The 15,494-nt window shown below is 43.0% G+C and overlaps 1 protein-coding gene across 1 annotated transcript in view; it reads right to left on the reverse strand.

The window, feature by feature from the left end:
- The window catches only part of LOC146629797 (sodium channel protein type 4 subunit alpha B-like), a 58,682-nt gene that overhangs the window by 22,524 nt on the left and 20,664 nt on the right, over positions 1-15,494 (reverse strand). The window contains exons 21-27 of the mRNA XM_085357151.1: positions 15,305-15,478; positions 12,319-12,420; positions 11,116-11,400; positions 10,908-10,961; positions 10,659-10,796; positions 10,427-10,531; positions 6,796-7,066 (exon numbers count right to left, since the gene is read on the reverse strand). Of these exons, the coding sequence (XP_085213277.1) occupies positions 6,796-7,066; positions 10,427-10,531; positions 10,659-10,796; positions 10,908-10,961; positions 11,116-11,400; positions 12,319-12,420; positions 15,305-15,478 (1,129 nt within the window). The remainder of the gene's footprint in view (positions 1-6,795; positions 7,067-10,426; positions 10,532-10,658; positions 10,797-10,907; positions 10,962-11,115; positions 11,401-12,318; positions 12,421-15,304; positions 15,479-15,494) is intronic.

The following is a 15,494-nucleotide window of genomic DNA, read 5'->3' on the forward strand; positions in this document are numbered from 1 at the left end:
CTCATTACCATTTCACTCAGCACAAAAAGCAGAGCTCATGGCTTTAATACGCGCCTGTGAGCTACATGTGGATAAGCATGTGACAATTTACACGGACAGCCGTTATGCGTTTGGCGTCGTACATGACTTTGGCACATTGTGGAGACAAAGAGGATTTAGATCTGCTGACGGGAAATCAATTACTAAATTCTGATTTTGTTCAAAGACTTTTTCAGGCTATACAGCTACCATCAGCCATTGCAGTCGTTAAAACGAAAGGACACAGTACAGCTGACACAGACGAAGCAGCAGGTAATGCCCTAGCAGACGTGACTGCCAAAGCTGCAGCTGCGTCACAGCTCCCACCTCCACAGGAAGTATTATCTGTGCCCCTACAGCTGCCACTTGTTACACTCCCAGACTATTTAGAAACAAATGTTGATTTAAAATTTATACAAGAGCAGGCCTCTGCATCTGATTACACCTATTGGGAGGATAATGACTGTACCTTAGATGACAGAGATGGCCTATACAAAATTTTGAGGGTTTGATTGCCCTCCCATCTTCCCTGCTGCCAGTCCTTGTCCGACATTTTCACGGTGTGAGTCATGTCGGACAGGGAGGGGTAATAGGGGCAATAAAATCAAGATTTGTAATTGAGAAAACATTACATGCAGTAAAAAGCATATTAGCAACCTGTCTAACATGTGCACGAACTAATGTAGGGAGACCAAAAGCAAAACATCAGCATTTATCACAACCAGATTTTCCATTTCATACATTATGACTCCATCCGCAGCAACCAAATTATCTCCATTTGAAATAATCATGGGAAGACCATTTCCAACACCATGGTCAGCCTCCAGAGGGGCACCGCTATTGGAAGGGGACATAGACACTGCATTGTCCGACTATGTTCACAATCTGGTAGAAACACTGAATAATAACTATCAGAAAGTTTGTCTCTCTCAGCCTCTCCCCTCCACAGTTCCACCAGTGGAGACATGGAGACGCGGTGTTGGTGAAGTCGCTAAAACCAAGGACACTCGGGGAGGCCGCGTTTTCCAGCCCCCAGACTGTACTTGCAGTAACGAGAACCAGCATCCTCACAGATGGACAACCTCAGTGGATTCATGCCAGCAGGGTTAAGACCAGCCCAACCAGACCACCTCAGGTGTCGGATCAAGTAGACGACGACTCAGGCGAGCCAGCGCCGGGAACCAGAACAAATAAACACACACAGGTAGATGACGACTCAGGCGAGCCAGCGCCCGGATCCAATACACCTACACACACGCAATCACTGATTAACACACAACGCCTGAAAGAGCCAAGACTCAGAGAGCTCTTTGATGCTTCACCTGAACAACAACAAGGTACTCGAACATCCAGTAGGAACAGAAAGCCGAGAGTACCACATGATGTCTAACTTGATAAAGATAGACTCATTCCATCCTGATCATGGAGAAAATGAAATGCCCATTGTCATCATACGACGTTTATTCTATGTCTCTCGAACCTGGGACCAGGCCAGGAGACAACTGAAGAACTGTTTTTCTTATATATTTTCTTATATATTTAGGTTATTTATCACATCTATCGCATTAACCTTAGGATTTTTCTTTGCTATTTTGTATTGTAGACTGCAACCATGTACACATTTCTGCAGGTCATATTTTGCTGACAATACCTCATGCTCTATTTTACGAGACACATACTTAATACGCTCCTCACAATCAGTAAATGGCAACATAGACGCCCCTAATAAACCATTTTATGCGCCCCCTAGAGCAGGAGTCAACTCCTGGTATGAAAATGCTAGAACAGCTGCTCGTGATTTAGGAAACAGTAACTGTTATGTCTGTTCAAAGGGTAATCCAGAACAGGTAATAGTAGGATACCCCATATCCGGTTTCCCCCTCACTGAGGGACTAGAGAAAATCGGCGGAGATAATGCTCTCCTTAAAGACACTTTACAGTTGACTCTGAGCCCTCTCGACTGCCTACTTAGACACACACACACACCAACTAACCCTGAGACTCCATTAGGCGAATTATTGAAGTTATCTAATGACACCGCAGGGACCTGCGCCCCAATGAAACGCCCTAAGAATAGGTTAAAGCCCTCACTACCCCTAGGACAGATCCCTTTCCATTTTAATACTAGTATGATATGTCTGCGCAGACTAAAGTTAACTGGCCCAGACACCCACATAGATTATACAAAGGATAACTATACATTCTTCTCTGACTCCCCAGGTGCACGCTGTAATGAGACATGGCTAGCTGTCTCTGTGGCTGAAGTTTTATCATATCTGGAGGAACACACACACAGTTCAAGTTCGAGCGGAGAATCGATCATTGTTCCCCCAGAGGGTGTATTAAATGATACTGACTGGGGGGAGTTAGTTAAATCACACATGGTCACGTGTCTAACTAGAGCAATCCCTAACGGTTATTGGATGTGCAATAATACTCTCAGATTAGCCTTACCTGTTAATTGGACCAGTACCTGTGGTCTAGTAACTTTAGCTCAAGAACTACTAATACAACAAACCTCGGATCTGCCTGTATCCAGCAGACGTACAAAACGCTCCGCTTACTCACATAACGTTTACATAGATGCTATAGGAGTTCCACGCGGGATACCAAAGGAATTAAAGGCACAAGGAGAAATATCAGCAGGGTTTGCCTCAATACTACCGTGGATACAGGTAAACAAAAATGTAGCCTGGATCAATTATGTTTATTACCATCAGCAAAGACATACCAATCTGACCAATACGGCCCTTAAAGCCCTAGAAGAACAGATGTCTGCTACCTCTTTAATGACCATGCAAAATAGAATGGCCTTAGATATGCTGTTAGCTGAGAAAGGAGGTGTTTGCGCGATGTTTAGAGATGTATGCTGTACTTTCATTCCCAATAATACCGCCCCTAACGGTTCATTCACACAAGCTATGAATAGACTTGAAGCATTGCAGATAGAACTAAGAGCCAACGCAGGTCACGGTCAGTGGCTAGACAAGTGGCTGCAGGACACGTTTGGAAAATGGAAGGAACTAATTGTAGCCTTTGTAACCGTTGCAGCATGTATTATTTTGTTTTTGATGATTATTGTCTGTTGACTGATACCATGTATATGCTCTCAGAATTTTTGACATTAAGCTTGCTCGAAGGACCAGTTACATTTATGATTTGTTTTACGTTTATGATTTGTCTTTAGATTATGTTATTACATTCTGTCTTTATACTATGTTATCATTTTATGATAAAAGGAGAGAACTGTTGTGATATTTTGATACCATGGTAGCATTTACAGGATATTGTTTTATAGTGATATTATACAGGAAAACTGTTACTCAATAAGGCCCATTTACTAGTTGTTTTTCTCTTTCTCTGTGACCCAAGAATTAATGTGTAAGAATCACAGGCTGGTACCTCAAGGTCGAAAATACCACAGAGATCACTTCCTTACTCCCATCCTCCCTTCTTTATCTCTTACAAAAAGGTTTGTTAAAGGCCAGGTGGTTTGTTTCAGAATTCACTAATGAAAGAACTCTGTATTCTATGTCTAGGAGTGTATTTTGCTGGGATGATCATAAATTGTAGCTGAACTGATAAACTATACAAAGGATACTTCTTTGCTCAGAGGGCAGGAAGACGTTTCCTTATTTGGTCTGTACCGGTTTGAACTGAGAATCTGCTGACACATGAACCTTTTTCCTCTATATAAGCTGTTGTCTGATGAATAAACCTTTGAGTTGATTTTGGGAAAGCAACCTGAAGCAGTCTGTGTTTCCTTGTTCTCCCAAGCTACTCCCGACGTCGTAACTAACCTGCTGAATGGTATACCTGAGTGTTACTTTGAATAATTTTGAATCTTATAGGGTAAAGACAAAACTCTGCTTATAGGTGCCCATGCCTCGGAGGAAACCCGATCCACGGATGACCCGGGACGGAGATTTCTTTCAGTCATTAACGTGGCTTCACTCCACAGCAGCCGCTTTGCTAAAACACCGGTGTCGGCACATAAGGACGCGTCATAGCCTGTCAGCGACGTTGATTGGCTGCGTATATACGAATGTGAATCGCATCATTGGCTGGTGTTAGGTTTTGTATTGTTGATTGTCATTTATGCTTAGAAATATTTAACCATATATGCTTAGAGGTGTATAATCAATTGTGTAGTGATAGGATGTGTGATCTTTAACAGGCTGCAAAGGCTTGGTGTGTATTCCACACTAGAATGCACACCCACATCCTGGGAGCACGAGAGAGGTCGTACCTTCTCTTATTGTTTTATGGTAGGATTAACGTAGCTACGTCTGTTCTAGTCTAAGTGCTTTTTGTTTAGATGAACTGTTGGATTTTCCAGACCAGCAGGTTAAGGAAGTCGTTTATGGGGTCACACTCTGACCCCACACACACACACACACACACACACACACACACACACACACACACACACACACACAGTATTCTTTGTTTACATGTATACCTATGTAAGATGTTATATGTTAATGACCCTATGCATATTCATGTAACCACAGTAAAAGGAGTGCTATGGGGAACCTGGCTGAGAGTCTGATGGAGGTACAAGCTACAAACCTATCAGCTGGACTATGGGATAAGGTGGCATCGTTCTGATCCCATACGGGAGCAGCCAGTCACTCACTGACTAACACTGCAGAACAGGATTGTTAAAGTTTTAAATTTAATTTCAGTGCAGGTTAGATTTTTTTTTTTTTTGTGCGCAGATACCATGCCAGCGGTGTGCAATTGCCCATGCATGCAGCTTAGAGGGAACATTGCCGAGGATACTTGTTTGTCAAACTTAGCTGAAAATGTTTTTTAAAAAATTGGTTTTGTAGCATGTTAACACTACAGTATTGGAAGTAAAAATAACTTGAACTCCAGTTTTGAAAACACAACTTTCTTTTTTTGTTTTTATAAAGCTCTGACTTGTATTATGAGTACACTACACTACAGACTAGCTAAACGTCGCAACACACGACAACACACGACAACACACGACAACACACGACAACACACGACAACACACGTCACAAATCTCTCTCTCTCTCTCTCTCTCTCTCTATCATTTTTTGATTGGTCCACATGGTATATTTTCCGACCAATAGGAAAGGGTGGGGGGTTTTTTGGGTGTTGTTTTTGCTCGCAGGCTTTCGAGCGTTTTCCTTATAAAACCCGTCAACAACAACAGTATTCAGGAAGAAAACCAAACATTGCAGATATTTTATCATAACTCTGGTTTTACGTGGCCAATCAACACAATTTAAAAACTGGTATAAAGTCCACACTTTGTCCGTCAGTTGTTCCGTCTGTCCTGCTCACATCTCCAATGGTTGTACACGTTGTCATTAACGTGGCTTCACTCCACATCAGCCGCTTTGCTCGCTAAAACACCGGTGTCGGCACATAAGGACACTGTCATAGCCAGTCAGCGACATTGATTAGCTGCGTATACACGAATGTGAATCGCGTGATTGGCTGGACTATGGGATAAGGTGGCATCGTTCTGATCCCATACGGGAGCAGCCAGTCAGTCACTGACTAACACTGCAGAACAGGATTGTTAAAGTTTTAATTTTAATTTCAATTCAGGTTCGATTTTTTCTTTTTTTGTGTGCAGAGACTGTGCCAGCAGTGCGCAATTGCCCATGCGTGCAGCTTAGAGGGAACATTGCCGAGGATACTTGTTTGTCAAACTTAGCTGTTTAAGAGGACACCTAAGTTGTTAACAGTGCCAGAAAGAAAGGTGCCAAGGGGTCCAAGAGTATCAGCAAATTGGCCCTGTGAAATATGGTTGTCGAACGGCACGATTTCTGTTTTCTTCTTGTTCAATATAAGAGAGTTATCAGAGAGCCAATCTTTGACCTCTCTCAAACACTCTAGCAGACAGTGTACTGATGACCAAACATCACCAGAGAGCCGAAAGTAAATTTGAATATCATCAGCATAAAAGTGACAGGAGATATTATACTTCTCTAAGACAGAGCCTAGGGGCAGCATATACAATGAAAACAACATAGGGCCCAACACAGATCCCTGGGGCAAACCACAGTAGAGGGGAGCAACAGAGGAAGAGCAAGTAAGTATGTAAGACCTGTCCGACAGATACGATCTAAACCAGTTCAGGGCATTACCCATTATGCCTACTGTGTGCTCAAGCCTCAATAGGAGGATATTATGGTCAACCATATCAAAGGCAGAGGTCAAGTCCAATAAAACTAAGAACGTAGAGCACTCTGAGTCGGCAAATAAAAGAAGGCCATTAAGGACTCTCAGCAGCGCTGTTTTGGTGCTATGGCGTGGTTTAAAGCTAGACTGGAATTTATCGCTGATATTATTTGCATCCAAGGAGGCCTGCGTCTGTGAGAGGACCATCTTCTCCAATGCTTTAGACAACAATGGAAATAACACAGACACACCACACTCTTTCTTCTGCTTTTGATGCCATAAGTGGAGGTTTTCCACACAGGCCAGGTTTGGATTTGGGGTTTTTTCCCCTTAATAATAAACACATTCATTTAGAAACTTCAGTTTGCGTTTACACGTGTTATCGTTGACAAATATTTTCATTGTTTGATCTGAAACATGTAAGTGTGACAAACATCAGGAAATCAGGAAGAGGGCAAAGACATTTTAAACTGCAGAAACCATGACACGGACTGACTTTAGAGTAAAAACAGGGAACATTGTACTTCCTGTTACAGCCCGCAGACATTTGCAGTAACTAACCAAACTGAGATCAGATAAGAAAAGAAGATTGTTTCTGTGTGTAGGACTCACCTATAATGGACAAAGTGAGAACCACAAAGTCCACAATGTGCAAGACATTTCTGAAGTAATGCTGTCTGAGTGCAATGATCTTCAGGATAAACTCAACAAGGAAGATGGCCACAAGGATGAGATGGATCCAGTTCAGGACAAGTGACTTCTCCTCACTCTGATCATCAGTCTCCACCATTAGAACCACCATGTTGAAGAAGATAACCACCACCATGAAGATCTCAAAGTACAGAGCGGTGACCAGGTCAAACAGCCAAGCCAGGCAGCAATTCTGGAGACAAAGACGTAAGCTTTAAACACTCCGGCAGTCAGTCGGTTTGCTGACACTGCAAATAGTTTTCAGTAAAAACCCTCTTACAGGAGAAACTTTGTGATCCAATGTTATCTTAATCACTGCTGAAACAGAATTTGTTTCTTCACCTCCACAGTAGGAGGCAACAGGCTAATATATGAAGGCTGGTGTAAGAGTCTGATTGACAGCTGATGACTCTCTCTACTGCACAAAATGAGACTTGTCCTTACAGTCATTGATCTGACAGCTCTAACAGTCATTACCTTTATTACTGCAACGCCTCCATACGTGCCTTCACGTGCTACATATGAACATATATCCATAAGTATCTGGACTCTGATGCGTATTTTAGTGTCTGCACACCGTGAGTTTTAAAGGTTTGTAAAAATATTCCATCAACTGTTGTTTCATGCAGTCCCCCGTTTTCAGAGGCTCAAAGGTGACAAACAGTAAAGCCCATTCCCTCATTATTCAATGAAAGTTTGAGCAGTTACAAAACCTGAAACTGATTCAAGGTGTTGTATTTAGGATCAGAGCATCTAATTGAGTCAAGGGGATTCTTGAGGAGGTTGGTGAAACTCTTTGAAAGTCTACGATCAATACAGAGAGTTTACAACAAGATGCAAACTACTGGTTACACTCAAGAAGTGCTAGAATAGATTTTACCAGAAAACATCTAAAGGAGCGTGTACAGGTCTGAGAAACATATTTGGGCTGATGGAAGCGAGATGAACTTTCAAATCAAATCACTTTTATTGTCACATCACATGTACAGGTACTCTGGTACAGTACATGCGAGTGAAATTCTTGTGTGCGAGCTTCACAAGCAACAGAGTTGTGTTAAAATACAATAACATAAGAACAAGCAAAATATAAGAATGGGTAAATCTGAGAATTATATGAATAAATATATGTACAGTATAAGAGTGTATGTGCATTACTGAATGTGTATACTAAATATAAATATCTACGTGTGTGTGTGTGTCTATACATATTTTAAAAATTAAATAGAATAAACAATAAATAAAATATATAAAATATACAGAGGTTGGTAGTTGGACATGTGCAAAACAGTGGCATTTATATACAGTATGGAGTGCATAATGTTGAAGTTCTCTTAAGTGAAGCTGAGGTGTCTATGAAGTGTTCAGCAGTCTGATGGCCTGATGGAAGAAGCTGTCTCTCAGTCTGCTGGTACGGGACCGGATGCTGCAGAACCTCCTTCCTGATGGAAGCAGTCTGAACAGTTTATGGCTGGGGTGACTGGAGTCCTTGATGATCCTCCCCGCTTTCCTCAGGCACCGCTTCCTGTAGATGTCCTGGAGGGAGGGAAGCTCACCTCCAATTATCCGTTCAGAGCACCGCACTACTCGCTGGAGAGCTTTGCAGTTGTAGGCGGTGCTGTTGCCATACCAGGTGGTGATGCATCCAGTGAGGATGCTCTCAATGGCACAGTGATAGAAGGTCCTGAGGATGCGGGGGCTCATGCCGAATCTTTTCAGTCTCCTGAGAAAGAAGAGGCGCTGCTGCGCCTTCTTCACTGTTTTGTTTGTGTGTACTGACCACGTAAGATCCTCAGCCAGATGTACCCCAAGGAACCGGAAGCTGCTCACTCTCTCCACAGCAGCGCCGTTGATGGTGATGGGGGTGTGTACTTCTCTGCACCTCCGGAAGTCCACTATCAACTCCTTTGTCTTTGCGACATTGAGGGTGAGATGGTTGTCTTGACACCAGTGGGTCAAGGCGCTGACCTCCTCCCTGTAGGCCGTCTCATCACCTTTGGTGATAAGACCCACCACTGTAGTGTCGTCCGCAAACTTCACAATGATGTTGGAGTTGTTAGTGGCCGTGCAGTTGTAGGTGTAGAGTGAGTACAGGAGAGGGCTCAGTACACACCCCTGTGGAGCACCAGTGTTCAGTGTGATGGGGGATGAGGTGATGCTGACCAGCCTTATTCATTTTATTCACCCCAGTTTGAATAACACCTTGGGACTTGCGCCAGAAAATAAAAAAAGTCAGTAATTCTAATAGGTTTTAGGTTCAGGGGATTTACGCAAATTTGCGCAGGGTTAGTAAATCTAGTGTTAAATTAAATAAAATTAACTACAGCTAAGAGGCAAACCAGGTTGCTGTGCGAATCGGTTGATTAAATTATTGCAGTTACAGCGCAGACCTATGATTGTTGGGAGCAGTTCTGATTGTACAGTCTGACAGCTGCAGGGAGGAAGGACCTGCAGAAACGCTCCTTCATGCATTGAGGATGCAGCAGTCTGTCACTGAAGCAGCTCTGCAGCAACATCTACATGCATGGGGTGGGAGACTCTGTCCATCAGAGATGTTATTTTGGCCACAGTCCTTCTGTCTCCCACCACCTGCACTGGGTCCAGGGTGCATCCCAGAACAGAGCTGGCCTTCCTGATGAGTTTATCTAACCTCTTCCTCTCAGCTGCCGATAAACTGCTGCTCCAACATACCACACTGAAAAAAATGACAGATGCCACCACAGTAAGAGCTGCCAGTTTGTCTACCATGGTGGTGACCATGGTGGCCATTTAGAAGTCGGCCATCTTGGATACAACTTTTGTTTTTTCAATAGGAAGAGAGTTAAGTTGGCTACAATAGGTGACACGGGGGAAAGGACGCTCTTTCGAGGATTCCAATGTTCACATGTTGGACAGAGAGGACAGATGTTTAAAAGAGGAGTGAAAGAAGCCATTTAAGTCCACCTGGAGTTTACAACTCTCTGCCATCTATAATCCAGTTCTGACATCCCTCCCCAGACGCCTTAACACCCACTCACATCCTGGGCCATCTGGCCTCAGGAAATCACATGACAGGGTGGGGCCGGGTTTCACCATGAGCTCACCCGAAACCCTGGCTGATTGTGACCCACACCCGTTTTCACACCTTGGCTCATGTGATTAGGCAGAGGATCATCAGGGGGTCCTTTGTACCTCTTTGGGGGGAAACTCCCACTGGGTTTCAATCTGGGACTCTCCACCATTTGACCTTAGAACTGAAGAAGCTTCTCGGATGAGAGCTGAAACGTCTTCAAACAACTAACGGTTCTCTTTCCAAGCTCCTTAGATTCCCATTACTTTGGCATTTTTCACAAATTCAGCAAAAGAGCTCAAAGATACAACTTGAAACTGGTTGTTTCCTGAGTTGTGCATCATGTGTGGACACAACATTAGTTCATCCCTTGAGTTAGGAGCCTCTTTTGTGCCTGAATGGGTCAGAGTTGGGTAATCTTCTGAAAGTGGTCGGGTACAAGGACTGGGCTAAAAATGAAAATCAGCCAGCAGTTGACAAAGACTGAAGAACTATATCTGAACTGACCTGAGGTTGTGGAACAGTTTTGTTGCGTTTTTCAGAGAATCGTTTCTTTATGGTGCTCAAATATTTCTGCTGCTGGTCCGTCACAAAAACATGTTTCCCTCCGAAGTAGAGATGAGAGACAAGAGCAAAGTTAACTGACAGAAACAGGAAGAACGAATTCAGCCAACACTGTGGAGCTTCTACAGACTGATGCCCAACTCTGTGTGTGTGTGTGTGCGTGTGCGTGACCTATCTTGTGTCTCTGCTGGTGGATCGTATCAATGATGACTCTAATGAAGAGGTTCAGCGTAAAGAAGCAGCCGATGATAATGAAACAGATGAAGTACAGGTACATGTACACATTGATCTCGTAGTGCGGCTGGTCTTCCACCTACACACACACACACACACACACACACAGTGGTTTTAACACACACACACAGTAGTAATATACCAGTAATAACAGCAACAGTAACAGTACTGATCCAGCGTGTATACTGACTTGTCTGGAGTCCACAGCTGCATACATGATGTCCATCCAGCCTGAAGACGTCCCCTGACCCACAATCAACACAGAGTTTCATTAGAAAAACAATGAATTCAAGCTCTATTACTAAATGATACTGACTTTAGTTAGCTTGGTTATGTTTTTTCCACACAGTTGATGGTTTTATGCATTCTAACTAACAAGTTAGAGTGTTCACACTGACCATGATCAGCAACGACAGGAAACCCATCCCCACATTGTCAAAATTAAACGTCCACGTCTTCCAGTTGACCTCAGAGAAATTCTGATCCATCAGTGAAAAGCATTCAGTCATGTTGTTCACCACGTAAAAGGAGAAAAGCTCCTCTGAAGTCTCATTGTAACAGTAAGAAAACTTTCCTGCAAACAGATTCACTCCTATCACGCTGAAGACAAGCCAGATGACCAGAATCACCAGCAGCATGCTGAACATGGAGGGCAGCGTCACGGCAAGCACCTTCAGCACCACCTGCTCACAGACAGAGAGACAAAAAGGTCTCTGCTGTGAATCAGCTCACATCCAGTTAATAAGCTGCCTCCACGTTGGCTCTCCATCCAACAGGACTTTAGTTCTGCCAGGAAAGTTCACTATTAGCTACTGAAAGACCTGAAAACCTGTAAACAAAAACTAAGCAAATGATATACAACGTAAACAATCATTCAACTTGGGGTGTAAATTGTGTGACATGCAACTGGCTTTATACTAGGGTTACAAGGCATTGATAAGTCCTGGTAAGACCAGTCGCCTCTCACACCTCCGTCATTAGGACAGCTACACCCTGGGGAACCCAGTCTTGTGCCTGGCTGACCAAATGGAGCACAGCCGCCAGTCTGTGGAGTAACCTCCTCAAGTATGGGAAAACTTTCCTCTGAACATCAAAGGACAGTGTGTTCTTTTTGTGTGGTCATACAGATTTGGGAGGCTGAATAACGGGTTGGCGATTAAAACTCACAAATGCAGACCTGCACGCATTACTGAGACAAAAGTGATAAAGTCCTTCTGCTTACACCAGCGATTAAAATACCTGGGCCACGTCTGTAGGATGGACAACCGAGAAATAAGAAAACAAAGATTGTTTGATGAACGCTCCCTGAGTTGGGTGAAATCGAAGAAACTGTTAGGGACAGATACCCTGCAAATAAGGAGAATGATGATGGATAGGACAAACCTTCAGTGTCTATGGGAAATAACAGACACACCCTAAGGACTCAAATCTCCTAAAAAGGGAACACAATGATGAGTAGAGCAAAAGAGAAAGTCACACGAACTCTACAAATCATTTAACAAGCAAAGAATTTTATAAATATTTGATCTTCTTTCTCTAGCAGAAGAGTACACCTACATCCTGCTCGGCAATGTCTGTATCTGTATGAGTGCCTGCCTCACCCTCATGCCCTTGAAGCGAGACGGGACCCTCAGAGTCCTCAGAGCTCTCAGAGGCCGGCTGGTGTATCCAAGCATGTTGCCCATCAGCGAGAACAGAGACACCTAGAAGACAGCACAGCGGTGACAATGTGATCCACCTGTCTCTAATAATCGGCTACAAGCCACAGGCCTTCGAGATGGCAGTTGTTAAACATTACTTAAATACAACCCCTTGTCCCAGCTGTCTTAGCTAATTATAGGCCAATCCCCAGCCTTCATGTTATCGATTCTTGAAACAGTAGTTGTCAACAGCTAACAGATCATCTGCAGAGGAATGGCTTATTGGAAGAGTTTCAGTCAGGCTTCAACTGTAGGAAATCAGGTCTTTACTCTGTCTTTTGTATAATGAATCTGTAGTGATCTTTGAATGGTTTCTGATGCAGGGGACTGTTCTGCTATCATTCTGTCCAGTGTTAGTGCAGCCTTTCATACCATTTACCATAACATTCTGCCTGACAGGCTTGAGGTTTAGGCTGGTGTATGTGGCTCTGCCTTAGACTGGTTTTCTTCTTACTTATCTGACAGGACTGTCTCTGTTAGAACAAACCATTGCCTCTGTTGAAGTCATTCTGATCAAAGTTGTCATTGTTGTGTTTAAAACTGTAAACCTTTTCTTGAACTGCGTGCAGATATTTTTCCTCCCCTAGATCTAGCATGGTGGGGGATGCTATTAGCTATAGTGTTTAACTGCAGGCACACTTGCATGTAAGATTCTGGTTTCCTTATTTAGTAATGAATGTTTACTTCCTGCCATTTATGGGCTCACCTGTGCTTGTATATGGTGGACCGTTCAAGGAGTTGAGCCATGTACGGGGTGTAATATTGGATTCTTCTCTGGCTTCGACTTGCATATAAAATCTTCATCATATCGCTGTTCATTTCATTTAAGTAACATTTCTAAGTTATTTTTAGACTATTGTAATAACCTGTTTTCCAGCTTGGACAAATCATTGCTTTCTTTCTTCATTCACAGACTCTGGATTTTTTGGTTGTTCCCTGTAAATGACTAAAGACGAGGGGGCACAGAGGCTTTCAGTCTGTGGCACCAAGGCTGTAGAACAGTCTACCACCACAACTACACTTAGTGGACTCTGTGGACTAAAATCTTTGTTTAAACAGGCTTCAGAAGTTTTATTGGAATGATTATAGGTTTATTTATTTATTTTAAAACTACCTGTTTATTTTATTTTATTTTATCAAGTATTTTTATTGAATATTTTAGCACTTAATGTTCAGATTTATTTGACCCTTTTGTGTACAGCGACTCTGTGAAAAGTGCTTAATAAATAAATAAACTTAATAAATCAACTTTGCTTACTTCTCATAGAGTTCACAGCACAGAAACAGCTTTAGTGAAGGTTACAAATGATCTTCTTATGGCCTCTGACAGTGGACTCATCTCTGTGCTTGTCCTGCTAGACCTCAGTGCAGCGTTCGATACTGTCGACCATAATATCCTATTAGAGCGATTAGAACATGCTGTAGGTATTACAGGTACTGCACTGCAGTGGTTTGTATCATATCTATCTAATAGACTCCAGTTTGTGCATGTAAATGGAGAGTCCTCTTCACACACTGAGGTTAATTATGGAGTTCCACAGGGTTCAGTGCTAGGACCAATTCTGTTTACATTATACATGCTTCCCTTAGGCAGCATCATTAGAAGACATAGCATACATTTTCACTGCTATGCAGATGACACCCAGCTCTATCTGTCCATGAAGCCAGATAACACACACCAATGAGTTAAACTGCAGGAATGTCTTAAAGACATAAAGACCTGGATGGCCGCTAACTTTCTGCTTCTTAATTCAGATCAAACTGAGGTTATTGTACTCGGCCCTGAAAAGCTTAGAAATATGGTATCTAAGCAGATTCTTACTCTGGATGGCATTACCTTGGCCTCCAGTAACACTGTGAGGAACCTTGGAGTCATTTTTGACCAGGACATGTCCTTCAAAGCACATATTAAACAAATATGTAAGACTGCGTTCTTCCATTTGTGCAACATCTCTAAAGTTAGAAATATCCTGTCTCAGAGTGACGCTGAAAAACTAGTTCATGCATTTATTACTTCCAGGCTGGACGACTGTAATTCATTATTATCAGGATGTCCAAAAAACTCCCTGAAAAGCCTTCAGCTAATCCAAAATGCTGCAGCAAGAGTCCTGACAGGGACTAGAAAGAGAGAGCAGATTTCTCCTGTTTTGGCTTCCTGTTAAATCCAGAATTCAAAATCCTGCTCCTCACATACTCTTAAACCAATAAGGTCTTAAATCATCAGGCCCCGCCTCAGATGGCCCCGCCCCTCCCTGAGCCTGGTTCTGCTTGAGGTTTCTTCCTGTTAAAAGAGAGTCTTTCCTTCCCACTGTTGCCAAAGCGCTTGCTCATAGGGGGTCATATTATTGTTGGGTTTTTTCGGTTTCCTTAACATTACTGTAGGGTCTTGACCTTATAGTGTAAAGCACCTTGAGGCAACTGTTGTTGTGATTTGGTGCTATATAAATAACATTGAATTGAACTCGATTAAATTGAACTGACCTCATTGTACAGGAGAGCAGTGAAGCAGCAGGTTCATCTTACCCAGCCTGACTGTGTGCTGTTAGTTTATCTGTTCAAACTGAAACAACCCCATTTCTTTACTACAACGTCAAATACTGACATCCTGTCAAAGCCGCCCACATCTCAGACATGAACAGCCCGTCCCTTAGCTTCGGTGCCATCACCAATGCTGAGGTGGGTCTATGATCCCCAGCTCCACACATGGTTAAATGCCCCACATCATTTTTCATTCATTCCAAGATTTAGCCAGAATACTCTTACTGATACAACCCTCCCCATTTACCCAGGCTTGGGACCAGCACTAGGACAACACTGGCTTGTGGTCCCTCCGTGACTGGCTTTGTAAAATACTGCCAATAATCGGTGCTGCCGATTGTGCTCTTACATCTAGGATGAGGAAGTCGAGCCAGCACCAGAAGCTTGTGAAGTATTTCTTGAATCCAAAAGCGATCCACTTCAGTAGCATCTCCACCAGAAACACGAAGGTGAACACCAGGTCTGCCATCTTCAAAACTCTCTGCAAGACTGGACGATGCCCCAGGTAGATGTCCTCAAAAACCTGTTCACAAACACAC

The sequence above is a fragment of the Diplotaxodon limnothrissa genome, linkage group LG7 (genome assembly GCF_057381915.1).
Source record: "Diplotaxodon limnothrissa isolate DT_005_m linkage group LG7, D_limnothrissa_male_GT1.1, whole genome shotgun sequence".
Lineage (NCBI taxonomy): Eukaryota > Metazoa > Chordata > Actinopteri > Cichliformes > Cichlidae > Diplotaxodon > Diplotaxodon limnothrissa.